The sequence below is a fragment of the Lissotriton helveticus genome, chromosome 11 (assembly GCF_964261635.1).
Source record: "Lissotriton helveticus chromosome 11, aLisHel1.1, whole genome shotgun sequence".
Lineage (NCBI taxonomy): Eukaryota > Metazoa > Chordata > Amphibia > Caudata > Salamandridae > Lissotriton > Lissotriton helveticus.
Window position 1 is genome coordinate 43,620,209 of NC_136072.1, and position 15,212 is coordinate 43,635,420.

The 15,212-nt window shown below is 46.1% G+C and overlaps 1 protein-coding gene across 2 annotated transcripts in view; it reads left to right on the top strand.

Moving 5' to 3' along the window:
* Nucleotides 1-1,005: 1,005 nt before the first annotated feature.
* Nucleotides 1,006-15,212, top strand: part of FYTTD1 (forty-two-three domain containing 1) — a 131,851-nt gene continuing 117,644 nt past the window's right edge. The window contains exons 1-2 of one of the 2 annotated variants that reach the window (XM_078666136.1): nucleotides 1,006-1,228; nucleotides 13,450-13,566. In XM_078666136.1, coding sequence (XP_078522262.1) covers nucleotides 1,006-1,228; nucleotides 13,450-13,566 — 340 coding nt within the window. The remainder of the gene's footprint in view (nucleotides 1,229-13,449; nucleotides 13,567-15,212) is intronic. The other variant, XM_078666137.1, reaches the window with a different exon arrangement.

The following is a 15,212-nucleotide window of genomic DNA, read 5'->3' on the forward strand; positions in this document are numbered from 1 at the left end:
CGCTCAGTTCTCGAACTGCCAGCTTTATGTCGTCAGACACCTCCCCTGCCAGGCTACACAGCAGACCCGTTTCCCACATCACTGTAAACAGTGAAAAGTGGCACCTGCCTCGCGTTACTGCAGGTGTCGCACTCGCATACAAAAAAGCTTAAAAAGCCCCCACCAGAGAAACACGAGGCGGCGGGTGATGGACGTGAACTACACAAGCAGAACCGCGCCAAACTGCAGACACGCAGGACAACCATTCAGCATAACAAAATGCATGTGGCTTTGTGGATGGGGGCGGCTTCACCGTGGCGTGCACATCACGCCTGTGTGGGCACAATCATAGCTCCTCCCACGGCCTATTGGTGTCCATTACGCGCTTGGTGCTCGTAAGAAACACCAATAGGCCATGGGAGGAGCTATGCGCGTGCTTCGGGCCAATTGAGTGCAGTCTTTTACAATAAGACGCACGCAAAGGCCAATGGGGGAGCTGAAAAGGAAACGCACATGCACAAGCGTGTGCGATTCCTAGGGCAGCTCACAATCCCCGTTTTTTTATTACAATAGCTCACGCAGCCTGCGTGAGCACTGCTACGCAGTGCACCGCAGGTCGCGAGACCTAAAAATTGCAAATGTACAAGTTGTAAAGTCACACAGGGAAGAGATACAAATAGAAAAAATTGCAAATGTACAAGTTGTAAAGTTACTCAAGGAAGAGATATAAAGGATAAAATCTAAGAATCACATAGGAATGGTAGTGAGTACAAAGGTCTACTACATATAATAGTGGTTAGAGTTATCTCTATATACATATATATACAAATAGTAGATTTGCTCAGGATCAGAAAATCTACTAGGGAGGTTCTCAGTGGTTTAAATGGCCCCATGATTACTTCCTGCCAGGGCAGGTCAACCCCTGCACACCACTGAGGTTTCATCTGATGTGAAAGGTAGTCCCTCTTCACTGTCGCCAGCCTCCTTATCAACGCTGCCTGTCCGAGGCGCCTCGCGCCGTACGCGATGATGTCAGTGCGCATAGTGACGACGTCTCCGGCCCCAGCCGGCGCATGCGTAACAGAGGGCGGCCGGCTCGGTGATCTGTGGAGAGGCGGCTCCGGGTCCCGGGGGGAGGTCGAGGCGGGGGCTGACGGCCGAGCAGCCATGAGCGGCCTGGGCTTCGGGGACGTCGACATGGACGGCTCCGAGGGCGGGGAGGTGCTGGACAAGATCGACATGTCTCTAGGTAACCCACCGCGCGCGCATCACTGGGGAGACGGGGATGCTGCTGGCGGGGGCGGGCCGGGCCATTCCACGCAGAGGGGGGTTTATTAGTGAAGACGTTATCGCAGCTGTAACCCAGCTTGAATGAGCATTGGAAGCATCCGACCCCCCCCCTTTTCTAGACATGGTACGCTCCTGCAGAGGGTCTGTCAATAGGAGGACTGTACCATTCCCTTAGTAAACGGGTCAGTTCGGGTCACGTCACCCCTGGACTGTCAGTTTCACGGTTAGGGGTCCATCTGTTTGATTGGGGTCAGCTTGCAGGCCATGGGCGTTTAAAAGACAGAAAGAAGCACGTGTTCCTCAAACCTGTCAATTGCCCCATATCATAGGATTGGCCATTTAACCAGCACATCTGCACCCCGGGGCTGTTAGATCCAAGTTCTCCCTCTCAAGATCTGCCCTGCAAGCACAGGCACACCTAGTGCCGGTGACTCTGAGTGCGCACCCACATGATCCACACCCAGCAAGACCAGCACGTGCAGAGCAGACCTTGTGTTTACATTTTAATTTGGAGGAGTGGCTCAGATCTGTTCTTAAACTTACCATTGGTCATTACCCCGATCAATGTCATCAACGCCCTGTCTCCATAGTCACAGAGAAGTACTTTTACAATTTCTTTGATTATATTTCACTGACGTTAACAGGGTTCCCCCAGGAGTCTCATGTAACTGTGCTCTTTAATTTGTAAACCTCTTGGCTTGCAGAGGTGAACTCTCTTCTCTGCATCATCAGGCTGATCTACCTCCATGCACTACAGTGCCAGAATGTGGTAAAACGGTACCACATAATTAGTACTATTTGATTTGAAGTTTATTTCTAGCAAGAAAGGAGGGACCCCTACAAAGTTCTCCGACACAGCTGTCAGACAAGGAGCCTCCTGAGAAATAACTGGTTGAAGTTCCACCTCCACAACAAACAACCACAATGAGATCAGTATTGAATTGTAAACATTCCATCGGATGTAATGGAAGAAAGTCAACTGTAACCTTCTAACAGTTCAGGAGTAAAATGTAAAGCAAATTAACGATTATCACAAATATATAAGTCAAGGATAGGCAACAGCTTTTCTACCTTTTCTGAAAATTAAAAGAGAAACTTCCCCAAAAATATATTTGAATACAGTATGTTTGTTATAACTCGTAGGAACCATAGGCATGCTAGTCCTTTAAGATTTATCACCACTTCTATCTTAATGCCCTCACCCACCCCCCTACACGTCAGTCCCACCAGTGGTGTCGCCGTCCGTTATATTTTCTCATCAGTCATTCTTACGGTATTATTCCTTCATGAATTGGCGCTCTCCCCCTATCAATCTGTACTCTTCCCAAATTTCAACTGATCAAGAAGGAACACAGAGGCTTAAAGTTCCATCAATTCTTGCTTCTGGAATAGATCTCAACCTATCTCTCCAACCATATGGCAATAATGCATGGTTCATTTTAGTTGTATTTTATTCTGTTTCCATAGTGTAATTTATTCTTCCTTTACTTGTGCAGCTCTGATACCTTGAATGTTTACTTTGAGTTTTAAAGAAACATAATAGTAAATATTTGTTTACATAACCCTCCTCATTCATTAGCAGAGTACTGGTCACTCCTCTCGCAGCTCGTCCCTCCTGTGCCAGCTATCTGTGCATGCGACCTGCATTCTGTGCCTGATATCGCGCCCTCCGTGCCAGCGACCTGCTATCTGTGCCAGCTACCTGCTATCTGTGCCAGCTACCTGCTATCTGTGCCAGCGACCTGCTTTCGGCCCGGTATCGTTGCCTGCATTGCTCAATTTTGTGCCAGCGACCTGCATTGTGTGCCATTGATTGTGCCAGTGATTGTTTTTGTTTGTGCCCGCGACCTAGCTCTGTGCCAGTGATCTCGCCCAGCATTGTTGTTGTGCCCTTAGCCCGTCCCTGCCGCTGCTCCCCCGCGGCCCCACCCCCTCTCCCTTCAGCTCCCACTGACCCTCCACACTAGCCACCCCGCTCCCGCCTCCCAGCTGCTCTTCCCTCCCACAAACATACCTCTGGCTGATAACGCGAGACAAGGAGCTGTGACCATCCTGACCCAGTCAGAACTGGTCGCTCCTCTCGCAGCTCGTCCCTCCCGTGCCAGCTATCTGTGCATGCGACCTGCATTCTGTGCCTGATATCGCGCCCTCCGTGCCAGCGACCTGCTATCTGTGCCAGGGACCTGCTTTCGGCCCGGTATCGTTGCCTGCATTGCTCAATTTTGTGCCAGCTATTTGTGCCAGCGACCTGCATTGTGTGCCATTGATTGTGCCAGTGATTGTTTTTGTTTGTGCCCGCAACCTCGCTCTGTGCCAGTGATCTCGCCCAGCATTGTTGTTGTGCCCTTAGCCCGTCCCTGCCGCTGCGGCCCCGCTCCCTCCAGCTCCCACTGACCCTCCACACTAGCCACCCCCACTAGCCACCCCGCTCCCGCCTCCCAGCTGCTCCTCCCTCCCACAAACATACCTCTGGCTGATAACGCGAGACAAGGAGCTGTGACCATCCTGACCCAGTCAGAACTGGTCGCTCCTCTCGCAGCTCGTCCCTCCTGTGCCAGCTATCTGTGCATGCGACCTGCATTCTGTGCCTGATATCGCCCCCTCCGTGCCAGCGACCTGCTATCTGTGCCAGCGACCTGCTATCTGTGCCAGCGACCTGCTTTCGGCCCGGTATCGTTGCCTGCATTGCTCAATTTTGTGCCAGCTATTTGTGCCAGTAACCTGCATTGTGTGCCAGTGATTGTTTTTGTTTGTGCCCGCGACCTCGCTCTGTGCCAGTGATCTCGCCCAGCATTGTTGTTGTGCCCTTAGCCCGTCCCTGCCGCTGCTCCCCCGCGGCCCCACCCCCGCTCCCTCCAGCTCCCACTGACCCTCCACACTACCCACCCCGCTCCCGCCTCCCAGCTGCTCCTCCCTCGCCCCGCCCCCCTCCACTCTCCACTTATGACAGATGCACTTGCGCGCAGCGGACGCGCCGAAGACGCGCCAAAGGTAAGCCCGTCTACGCCTGTCCGCGTCTGGACCGCGCCCAGCGCAAGACCCCCTGGCCCTCGTATCATCCGCTCCACCCGCCTAACGTACGACGCCGCAACCCTCACTGCGCTCAACACCGGCCGCCTCCCCGTCTGCCACCAAGCCGCCCCAGGACGCACCCATGGTCCCTTCACCTGTCAATCCTGCAAGTTCTGCTGCATCAGGACCCACTCTACATCCACAAACGCCAAACAGAACTCAGACAGTAACCACCTGAAATGCATCCTACTCAACACTCGATCGGTCGACAGACACTCCATCGAACTATGGAACCTGCTGGAGAACACTACGCCGGACGTCGCCTTTCTCACAGAAACCTGGATGAACCCCTAATCAGCACCCGGCATCGCAATAGCCATCCCGGACAGCTACAAGATCATCCGAAAAGACCGCATCAACCAGAAAGGAGGAGGCATCGCCATCGTCCACAAGAACACCATTCACATCACGACCAGCTCCGACGTTACCCTCACAGCCGCCGAACACCTCCACTTCCAGATTCACACCGACCCCAAGACCACACTTAGAGGCACCCTCATCTACAGACCACCAGGACCCCGCGCACAATTCAGCGAAGACATCACTGACTTCATCAGCCCACACGCCCTCCCCTCCGAAGACTACATCCTACTAGGGGACCTCAACTTCCATCTGGAAAAGAACAACGACAGCAACACCACCACCCTTCTGGACAACCTCGCCAATCTCGGACTCAAACAACTAGTAAACACCCCCACCCACTACGCCGGACACACGCTCGACCCGATCTTCTCCAGCAAACACGTCTCCTTCAATCACGTCACAGGACTTCACTGGACGGACCACAGCTGCGTTCACTTCAGCTTCAGAAAAACCACAACCCACCACCACCCACAACAAGTCCCCCGCAGAAACTGGAACAAACTTACCACCGACCAACTCACCACTTCGCTAAGCCAAAACCTTCCCGCCAAATCATCAGACCCTAATCAAGCAGCCATCAATCTCACACAATGGATCACCTACTGCGCTGACGAATTAGCGCCCTTGAAAAAGCAACACAACAAGCCAGGTAGCAAAAAAGCCTCCTGGTTCAACGACGAACTGAAGAACTCCAAAAAGAACTGTCGCACCCTCGAGAAAGCCTGGCGAAAAAACTCAACCACAGACAACATGACCGCCCTCAGGGACGCCACCCGCAAACACCACCAGCTGATCCGATCCACCAAGAAATCTGCATTCAAGGATCGACTCGACAACAACGCCCACAACAGCAAGGAACTCTTCAGCATCGTCCAAGAGCTTACCAATCCCAGCGCCGACACCAACGACATCACTCCCTCTCAAGACCTCTGCGACTCTCTAGCCTCGTTCTTCCACAGTAAAATCGCCGACATACATAACAGCTTCGGCGACCAGTCCACTCCCCTCACCACCGAACTGAAGCACCCCACCACCACCCTTTGCGCCTGGAACCCGATCAGCACTGAAGACACCATCCGCTTGATGAACTCCATTCACTCTGGATCCCCAACCGACCCATGCCCCCATCACATCTTCAACAAGGCCGACTCCATCATAGCACCCCAACTCCGGGATATCATCAACTGCTCCCTCAACACCGCTACCTTCCCGGAAAGCTGGAAACATGCCGAACTCAGTGCCCTCCTGAAGAAACCTACAGCAGACCCCACTGAACTTAAGAACTACCGCCCCATCTCGCTCCTCCCTTTCCCTGCCAAAGTCATAGAGAAGACCGTCAACAGTCAGCTAGCCGCCTTCCTCGAGTCAGACTCCCTCGACCCCTCACAGTCCGGCTTCCGAGCCAAACACAGCACCGTGACCGCCCTCATCGCAGCCACAGATGACATCCGGACACTACTCGACAACGGGGAAACAGCTGCCCTTATCCTCCTGGACCTCCGCAGCATTCGACACGGTCTGTCATAGCACCCTTGTACAACGCCTCAGCAACGTCGGGATACAAGGAAAAGCATTGGATTGGATCATATCATTCCTCGCCGGAAGAACCTAGAGAGTCCGCCTCCCCCCTTCAGATCAGAGGCCACCGAAGTTATCTGCGGCGTACCACAAGGATCATCGCTCAGCCCCACCCTCTTCGTCTACATGAGCCCCCTTGCATCCATCGCATACCAACACAACCTCAACATCATCGCCTACGCTGACGACACACAGCTGATCCTCTCCCTCACCAAAGACCCAAAAACCGCCAAAACCAACTTGCATGAAGGGATGAAAGACGTAGCCGAATGGATGAAGAATAGTCGTTTAAAACTGAACTCAGACAAGATGCAAGTCCTCATCCTAGGATCATCCCCCTCTGCATGGGACGACTCATGGTGGCCACCAGCCCTAGGCAACGCGCCCAAACCAACGGACCATGCTCGCAACCTAGGATTCACCCTAGACTCCTCCCTCTCGATGACCAGACAAGTCCACGCCATCTCATCATCATGCTTTAACATCTTGCGTATGCTCAAAAAGATCTTCCGATGGACCCCTACCGAAACAAGAAAGACGGTTACCCATGCACTTGTCACTAGCCGACTGGACTACGGAAACACCCTCTACGCCGTAACCACAGCTAAATTACAGAAAAAACTCCAACGCATTCAGAACGCCTCAGCCAGACTCATCCTAGACTTACCCCGCCACAATCACATTTCCGGCCACCTGAGAGACCTTCATTGGCTCCCCGTCAACAAGAGAATAACGTTCCGTCTCCTCACCCAAGCGCACAAAGCCTCTACGACCTAGGACCCAAATTCCTCAACACTCGCCTAACCTTTTACACCCCCACCCGCCAACTAAGATGATCCAATCAAGCCCTCGCCGCGATTCCACGCATCCGAAAAACCACCATGGGAGGAAGATCTTTCTCCTACTTAGCGGCCAAAACCTGGAACTCTCTCCCCACCCACCTCCGCCTTACACAGAACCACCTCTCCTTGAGAAAACAACTAAAAACTTGGCTATTTGATAAATAACAACCCCCCCCCCCCCTCAAGCGCCTTGAGACCCTCTGGGTGAGTAGTGCGCTATACAAATTCTTTACTTACTTACTTACTTACTTACTTACTTGTCATACTGATAGTAGATTCACCTTCCTTTGAATAACTTTACCTGCTAACAAGATAACACTCCATTTTCCACCGTCTCTAACCCTTCAACAAGATGTCCTCCTTGGTGACCCTGATCATTTGTACTGGTCCAGTAAATTTTGACTTTGCATTCATTAATCTTCCAAGTTTTCTCCACAATTACCAAGCTACCAACAGACTTACATTCTTTGGTTCTCCTAGTACGATAATGGCACTCTTTGCTCTGCTTCTGTTTCTCAACAATGTTATCCTTAACATGCTGCAGTACTTCATCCTTCTTTAGAAGTCTGCTAACCCTCTAGCCGGCCATTTGAAGTAGGGCTCAATGATTGCGCATCAAGTTATGTTATGTTATGTTAAATTAATTTATTGAGCGCGCTAACACCATTAGGTTCCTTGGTGCTAAATCAAGGTGTTTAACATCGTTAGAACGGTGTCAAAACAGGGGGTGACTCCATCTTAGTGGTGGAGGAGCCGTCACCCTACTGAGCCAGTCAGTGAAAAATTTAAATGATGATTTTTATTTTATTTTTTCCACTGACTGAGCCAGGGAGTCTTGGGCAGGGCTGGATCTTGGCAGGGAGGAGTGGTAGGTCCACTGTAATGTGCGCAAGTCTGTTTGGCCAGCTGTCTTAGGCCCGTCAAACACACATGCGCACTTGTGTTTCTCCAACCCAGCTGTGTTGCTGCTGGGTTGGAGAAACAGCACAGGCTCTCAGGCACTGTCTGAGCAGCAAACCAGGCCGCTCAGACCAATCCTGGCGCTGCTCCCATTTGATCCCCATTGAGAGCAGCATCTGGATTGGGTGGAGAACCTGCGCTGGTGTTCCAGGGACTGCTCTGACCCCATCAGGAGCATGAGAGAAGAGAAGAACTAAGAAGGCCAGCAGTGGCAGCAGGACAGGTAAAGATTGTTTTTGCTTAAGTTTGTTTTTGCTTTTTATTTCCCGAATATCCCCCCCCCCCCCCCCCCCACACACACACACACAAACCTCCACTTAAGTTTTGCGACAGCCGCCACTGGGCATACCAATAGCCTCGCCTCGTAGCTCCTGACTGGGTTCGGAGCATGGGGGCTCATGTTATGTTACTCCACTGCGTTAGAACTCAATACAATTGGTATTTTATCCAACAAAAATTGTTGGATAATCTCCTTGCCCACTTGCTACGGTCGAGCTATTTTTTAGCACCCACTCGTCTGTTCTGGCGAGTGAACGTAAGGTGGAAGGAACAGGTGTTCTGCTCATTCAGAAATTGAATGAGCAATAAAGACTCCTTTAAATTATATTTTTATCTTGACACATTTGCTGTCTGTTGAAGGACAGAGGTCAAATGTCTGTTTGTCTTTTCACTAATTGTTTCCTATCCTGGAAACTGGTGTCTACTTTTCTTTCACTTATTACAGTTAGAGGTTTTTGTCAAGTGAGCTGTCTGACATTCACTGTGAAATAAAAAGCTGTAAGATCTCGAGGTTTTATTTCTAACTCGCAACATACAGCTTGTAAATGAATAGTACAAATACTTCACAGTATTTCAGGAATGACAAATAACCTTTTTTTGTATAATTCATAAGTGTGATGCAAACAAAGGTTTAAATAGGAGCAAAACAAATCCGAACACTTGGTGATGTGCAAATGACAAATATTTGCAGAAACCCAGTTTCCCAATATAACACACTATATAGTTTTATGAGTAAAGCCATATGTCCGTGGAGAAATGTGGCTATTTTAATGGAAAATCTGCAGATTGCAAATAAGTGTTACTGCTTAATGCCTAAATTATGTATTTATTAAAATCATTTTAAAACCTGATTTGAGAACCATTCTTGCCCTTGACCTGATGACAATGCGGTTCAAGAACTTAGGCAAGTCAGTGGTCATGTGTATCCTTTATATTGCTCGATTTGTATTCTATATGGAGCTAAGTCTAAACTAAGTCTATATTAATTCAAGCAAAATTATTTTTTGGGACGGCACACATGTTGAACTCCGGTATTGAAGCTGCTGTTATGTGATAAAGAAGAAAATGGCGACTCAGTGAATTCAATATTTGTCCACGATCACATAAATTGAAAACAGTTTAGGGGTCAAAAGCTTTATAATTAGGCCAAGTAGATTAATTAAGTCACTAGACCTACAGGTCTAGTGACATATTAATGATTTATCGAGGCCTGCTTAGGTGTCCTTTCCTTCATAATTGTCAGTTAAAATCTGTCGCTACCCCCATGTCCATAGTCAATAAGTAATAAATCATTTGCTACTGTAATCCATCACTATTCTTAATTTTTCATATTTGGAGTAAGTAACACACGATCCTGCAAAGTACAAGTCTGTTTTTCTCTAAGGTCCTTTGGGTAAGGGTGCTTGATGAAATGATTACTCGGGTGAAGCTTGTAGTCCAGTTTGGAGTACAAGAGGACGCAGGTCCAGTCCCTCAGGGCATCTCTCAGGCCACAGATAGCAGATCCAATCCTCGTCTGCAGATTTAGAAAGTGTCTTGTGGTGCCACACTTGTGCCTGGCACCAGCTAGTGGGTGGGAGTTAATCTTGGACACTCACTAACCAATGGGGTAAAAGTTCCCAGTGGTAGCCCCAACCAATTTCCAGCAATTTCAGTGTGCCCTACTGCAAATATTCCCCAGTGTTTCTCACTCTCAAAATCCAAGTTGAGGAAACCCATCTCCCCTTGTGCTGAGCTTGTGTGCCCACTGAGTCACGTGGCTAGGGTGATTAGTAATCCCTTCCTTTGCATTCACCTCAAAACAAGATCTGAGGTGTAACTTCGCTCCCACTGGGTTTGGTGCCAGCCTGACTAGGGCAGTAAAGGCTGGGGCCTTTCCAATTGTCCCCTGACATTGGTTTCAGACAAGACTGGTCAGTTGGAAGGTAATGAAGTTCCTGGGCTCACCACAGCGTGCTTTGCTGCCAGGGAAAGACAAACACCTCCCCACTCCCAGACAGGCCATTGTCTCTGCTCTGGAAGCAGATTTTACACCTCATTCATACCCAATTCGGGCCCAGCAAAGACTCTGCAGTTGCTGGAGAGTTAATGTTAATTAGCTTCTAGCAGCTTAAGACAGCGTGAAAGCAACTTCCTAAAAGTAACTTTTCCCTAATATTTAATAAAAATCTGACTATCATTAGATTGGCTATTTTTTAAACAAATATAAAAATGTCTGTAGCTAGTACAAGTCAAAAGACATAGGTTAAAGACCGTGAACCATGCTGAAAACCTCTTGCACTGACAGGTTTGGTAAAGTTAAGAGTGCTTTTGAGAAATGACTGGACCAATACTGTTGAAAGCCAGAGTGGCAACAGTGTATTGCTGAAATAAATGTGAAATAATGTTTGCGTATATAAATCACATTTATGCATGCACTCTGACCTTGTTGAGAATAAAACAATAACGTGTTTTAAAAAAAAAGTTGACTACTAAGTATCTTGCACTTTAGAATTGCATTGACCTACGTTAGCAATCAGTAATGACTGGGATTTATTATTTGGTGTTCCATCTTAAAAGATGATGGCTAAATAAAAATAGCTAGAGGCACTAATAATGAACTATCAAGACTGGTTCCGGATATTGCATGTGTTCCATCGGTTTATGATCTGTTACCGCTTTGGTGTATACTGCTGTCCTTTTTCATGAAAACAAGTAGTTTTTAATAAAAGAAACAGCATAGCAAACAGTCTCTTTCAGACACTCCCCCAGAGTATTTTTCTTCCAAACCAAGGATAAAATTAAATTAAACTGCTTTCACCATCAAGTTTGTCAGAATTTGTACCATTTTCCTATGTAGTTATCCGCTAGCTGCACTCTAACAGGAGCATACATTTAAATGGAAATTCTTGGAGAAAATATCCTTGTTATGGCTTTCTCTATGCTCTACTGTGCGGTTTAACTGCAGTTCAATAAGCAGAATTTTTTTGTGATAACATACAACTCCAGTGGTAAAATAGTGTTATGCCTATAGATGTATAGTTTGTTGGATTTTTTTCTCTCTCTGAAAATGTAAAAACAACTAGTGACAAATGCCTGGCTCATTACTGAAATTGCCTTTCCAGTCACTGAGGAATTTAGGCATTCAAACAGTTTATATACATGCACTCTAACTCATACTTGCAGTAATACATCCATTCCTCCACTCATTGCCTCATTCTTGCATTCACCCACTTGCCCCTCGGGGATAAAACAGACCAGCTCAATAAGCATATGGAAGATTATTAATTAAGAGTAAAAGTAGAAAATAGAAAACATTCCACCACCTAAGCTTGGCAGGCATATGCTCGAAAGTACCAACAAAGCCACCATACTCAGAAGCAACATATTAGTCCTCTTGGGGTGAGAAAATATTGATGCACAATACCATTCCAAGGTGTCTCCTCTGTAAACATCACTCGGGTGGCCAACTTGGATGGTAAAGTGTATAATGTATCCATGTTGTGATTCAAGATGGCCTACTTCTGCTGCTAAACTTGGTAGATATCTTGGAACATTATAGCAACAATACACTATGGACCGTACCATTCTAAGATGGGTGACCATTTTAGAAATATTGGCCACATAGAATGCGGCACACTTTTGATAGTGTATTGATGTGTGACTTCAAATGCAGATTCCTCCCGTTCCTTAAAACACCTAACTGTGAGGTCTGTACAACAGCTGAAATAATTTGTCCTGTTTTACATACTTTTGGTCCAGTTAGGATTACAACCCAGGTTTCCTTGATTTTTACATTTGGCAGCATAATCACTATAAAACAAATTTTTCCTAAAAGCACAAAGTCTCCGCTTTAAAATTCATGAACATAAAGAATCTAAATTCTTTGAAATGTTACCAGGCAGTGTTTTCTATGGATCTTTAACATAAGTTATTTTAAAATATTGTTTTGGTAGTTCTTGCAACTAAAGCATTGTGAGATAAAGTAACACAAAAGAATATCCCATACCAGACAAGTGAGAAGGCAGCTCTACTGTTCTGACTTTTTAATCCTGACACAACCTCCTTTCTAACAAAAAAAAGAAATGTATTAATGATGTTGTCGCATCATAAAGTTCCTTAATGGTGAAATTCAAACATTGATAACACTGCAATTTAAAATACAACCATTTTATTTGCCTAAATTGTTCATATTAATCCAAAGTGCTTAAAGTGCTAGCTCAGAATATACCTAATAATTTCAGCTTCCAGTTTGAGCCGTTGCTAAATTAAAACAGAAGTAATTCCTAAAATCATTTGCCCCAAAAAATCTTTCATTGCTGGATAGAGCCAAAATTCCAAAGAAGGTTGGTAATCCTTCTCCGCATATGTTTCTTTACCCTATCACGTGAGCAGAGGAAGACTTTCAGATGGTTTATTCCAAAATTAAGAACACTTTGGTCTTGACACAGCTTAAATAACAACATTCCTGAATTCTGATTTACACATTCTGATATGTTAAACTATTAGGAACCCGTCTAAAAAAAATAATAATACACTTGGGTCCGCTCTCTCATTACTTGGTCTCTGCCAATATCATTCACGTTTTGCCCCCACCCAACACAGCATAAGGCAAGGAGGAATGAGCCACACCACTTTAGCTTTTGGCTTTCTTGCCCCGTGAGTGACAACTTTTTCCTCATCACATGTGTATAGCAGCTTACAAAGTGCTTTTCAGTGCTAAGCTGTGCTGGACTAGCCATGTTGGGCAACCATGAACAGTAACTTACCTTTTTCAAGTTTCTGTCTCCTGCACTGTTTGGTTTCTTTTTTTTTTCTTCTAGTTTATACATTTTTGAAGGCTGGATTTACTTTCCAACCTGACCGATGTTTTTTTTTTTCTTCCTCCTTTTTAAAAAAAATGTTTTAATGTACCACTCACTCCTCCAGCTTGCCAAGCCAACCTCTAGGCTTTGTCAATGTTTGTTATTCTTTCTGTTGTAAGGAGTAGCTCTTGAAACAAGACAAAAATTGCTGTGGTTGAGCATCACTATACCTGAGAATTATGTAAGATTTTGCTTGCTGCGGTTTCCTTACACTTCTTTTTTTTTTTTTCTCAATTTAACAGATGATATTATTAGAATGAACAGGGCGCAGCAACGCAGGCTGAATACCAGATACTACCCATATGCAAATGGCCGTTTCAGGCCAGGAGGGAGCAGGTGGGGATTCCAGCAACAAAGAGGTATTTGAAATGCTGCCTCTAACCTTGTTCTTCTCTTTGTGCTGGAAGCCATTATTTTGTGTCATTTGTGATTGAGCAGTTTTACATGTTCCCAATATGTGGTTACTTCATATGCAAAAAATAACTGATTGATCACTAAAGCTGAACATTTATTTTCAAGTTCGGAAAATGTTCCTGTGTACATTTTTTAAACCCTTATTAAGAGGACTGTGCGCATTTTAATATGGTTTGCTCCCGGTGTTACACCCCTGATCTCACTATCTGAAAATTACTGACTCAAGGTTGTCTTACACCCTTATGACTTGGCATCAGGAAGCTCAGTCATCGTGAGCCACATGACCTTTTTCAGGAACTAACATTATGGAGAGATGCCCCCTGAAGCACATTGTTTTTCAATCATCCCCCATGAGTTTAAACAAATGACTTGAGAGACCATGCCTGTGTATCAACTTTGCATATTATAAAATGCTGTTTCAGACTAGAGTTGCCTTTAAACTTGTTTCTAATTCTGTTGAAAAAGTCTGTGGTTTTCATTTTAGCATGCTCCTTGAATTAAAGTTTTGTTTATTTCACTTAATTTTCTGCTATAGTCCCTCATTCTATAGCTGCTGCCTCACACAGCAAGCTCCCAACGTTTATTAGCACATAGAGTACCACCCCTATCTTAAGGTAAAGTAGGCTGATTTTGTGCTGTCCTAGCACTGTGCACCCCCACAGTGATCCAGATAAACTCTGCTTTCCTCTGTGGCCCTTCGCTCCTGTACCCAAATGAATGCCATCTAGTCTGAATTAGAGGCTCTGAAGGAAAGTACCTAAAATGTCTTCTACCAGTCTTTGGTCCAGTTTTTTTTACTGTGCATTTTTTTCTCCATTGCTACTCTCTGCCATGTTTGGCACCACCAGAGTTTTTTATTAATCCTGTGGAACTTTAAGGAGAGATGAGTCTTGCTTATTATGTATGCGCTACGCATGTGCCTAATACATTCCCTTTTATGGTGAAAACTCACGAAACCATTTTCTGGAGAAAGTAAAAGGCTTCAGCTCGAAAATATGCTTTAAAATAACACTTGCTTTAAGACCAGCACAATACCCAACAGTGCTGAGTGTTTGTATCAGTGATCACTAGGATTGGATAAACAATTCTCATGGCAAAAAGCATTGATGTTCGTAGTCAGAGGAGTCTCATTATGTGAAAAATGCCCCTGGTGGAGTAGGAGCTGGGGGATTGCTAGACACTTTGATAGCCGAGTTCCTCAATACTCTTTCAAGAATTAATTTACTGCGGCCTCCCCAAGGATAGCCTTAATTGCTTTGTTGTGTCATTGTGTCTCACCCTTTAGTGATATGAGCAGATCTCCGGGATAACTCTGAAGGTGCAGGGTTGTGGGTTTTCTCAGATTTAAAAGCATTGCAGCCAATCTAACAAAAAATTGGAAGGGTCCGCCTCGAGGTTTTATAAATAGTAAAATGTATTTCTTCATACTAACAAAAACAGTGAAGTACAACTGATTCAGTTTTTTTCTCCACCTTTGGGGCCATCGGGTGGCCTAGGTTATTGTATTTTTTTTAATTTATTCCACCTACAATCTGAAGGGTTTAGTTGCTCTTGAGATCAAACAGATGCTACTAGTTCAGAGTAACCCTGA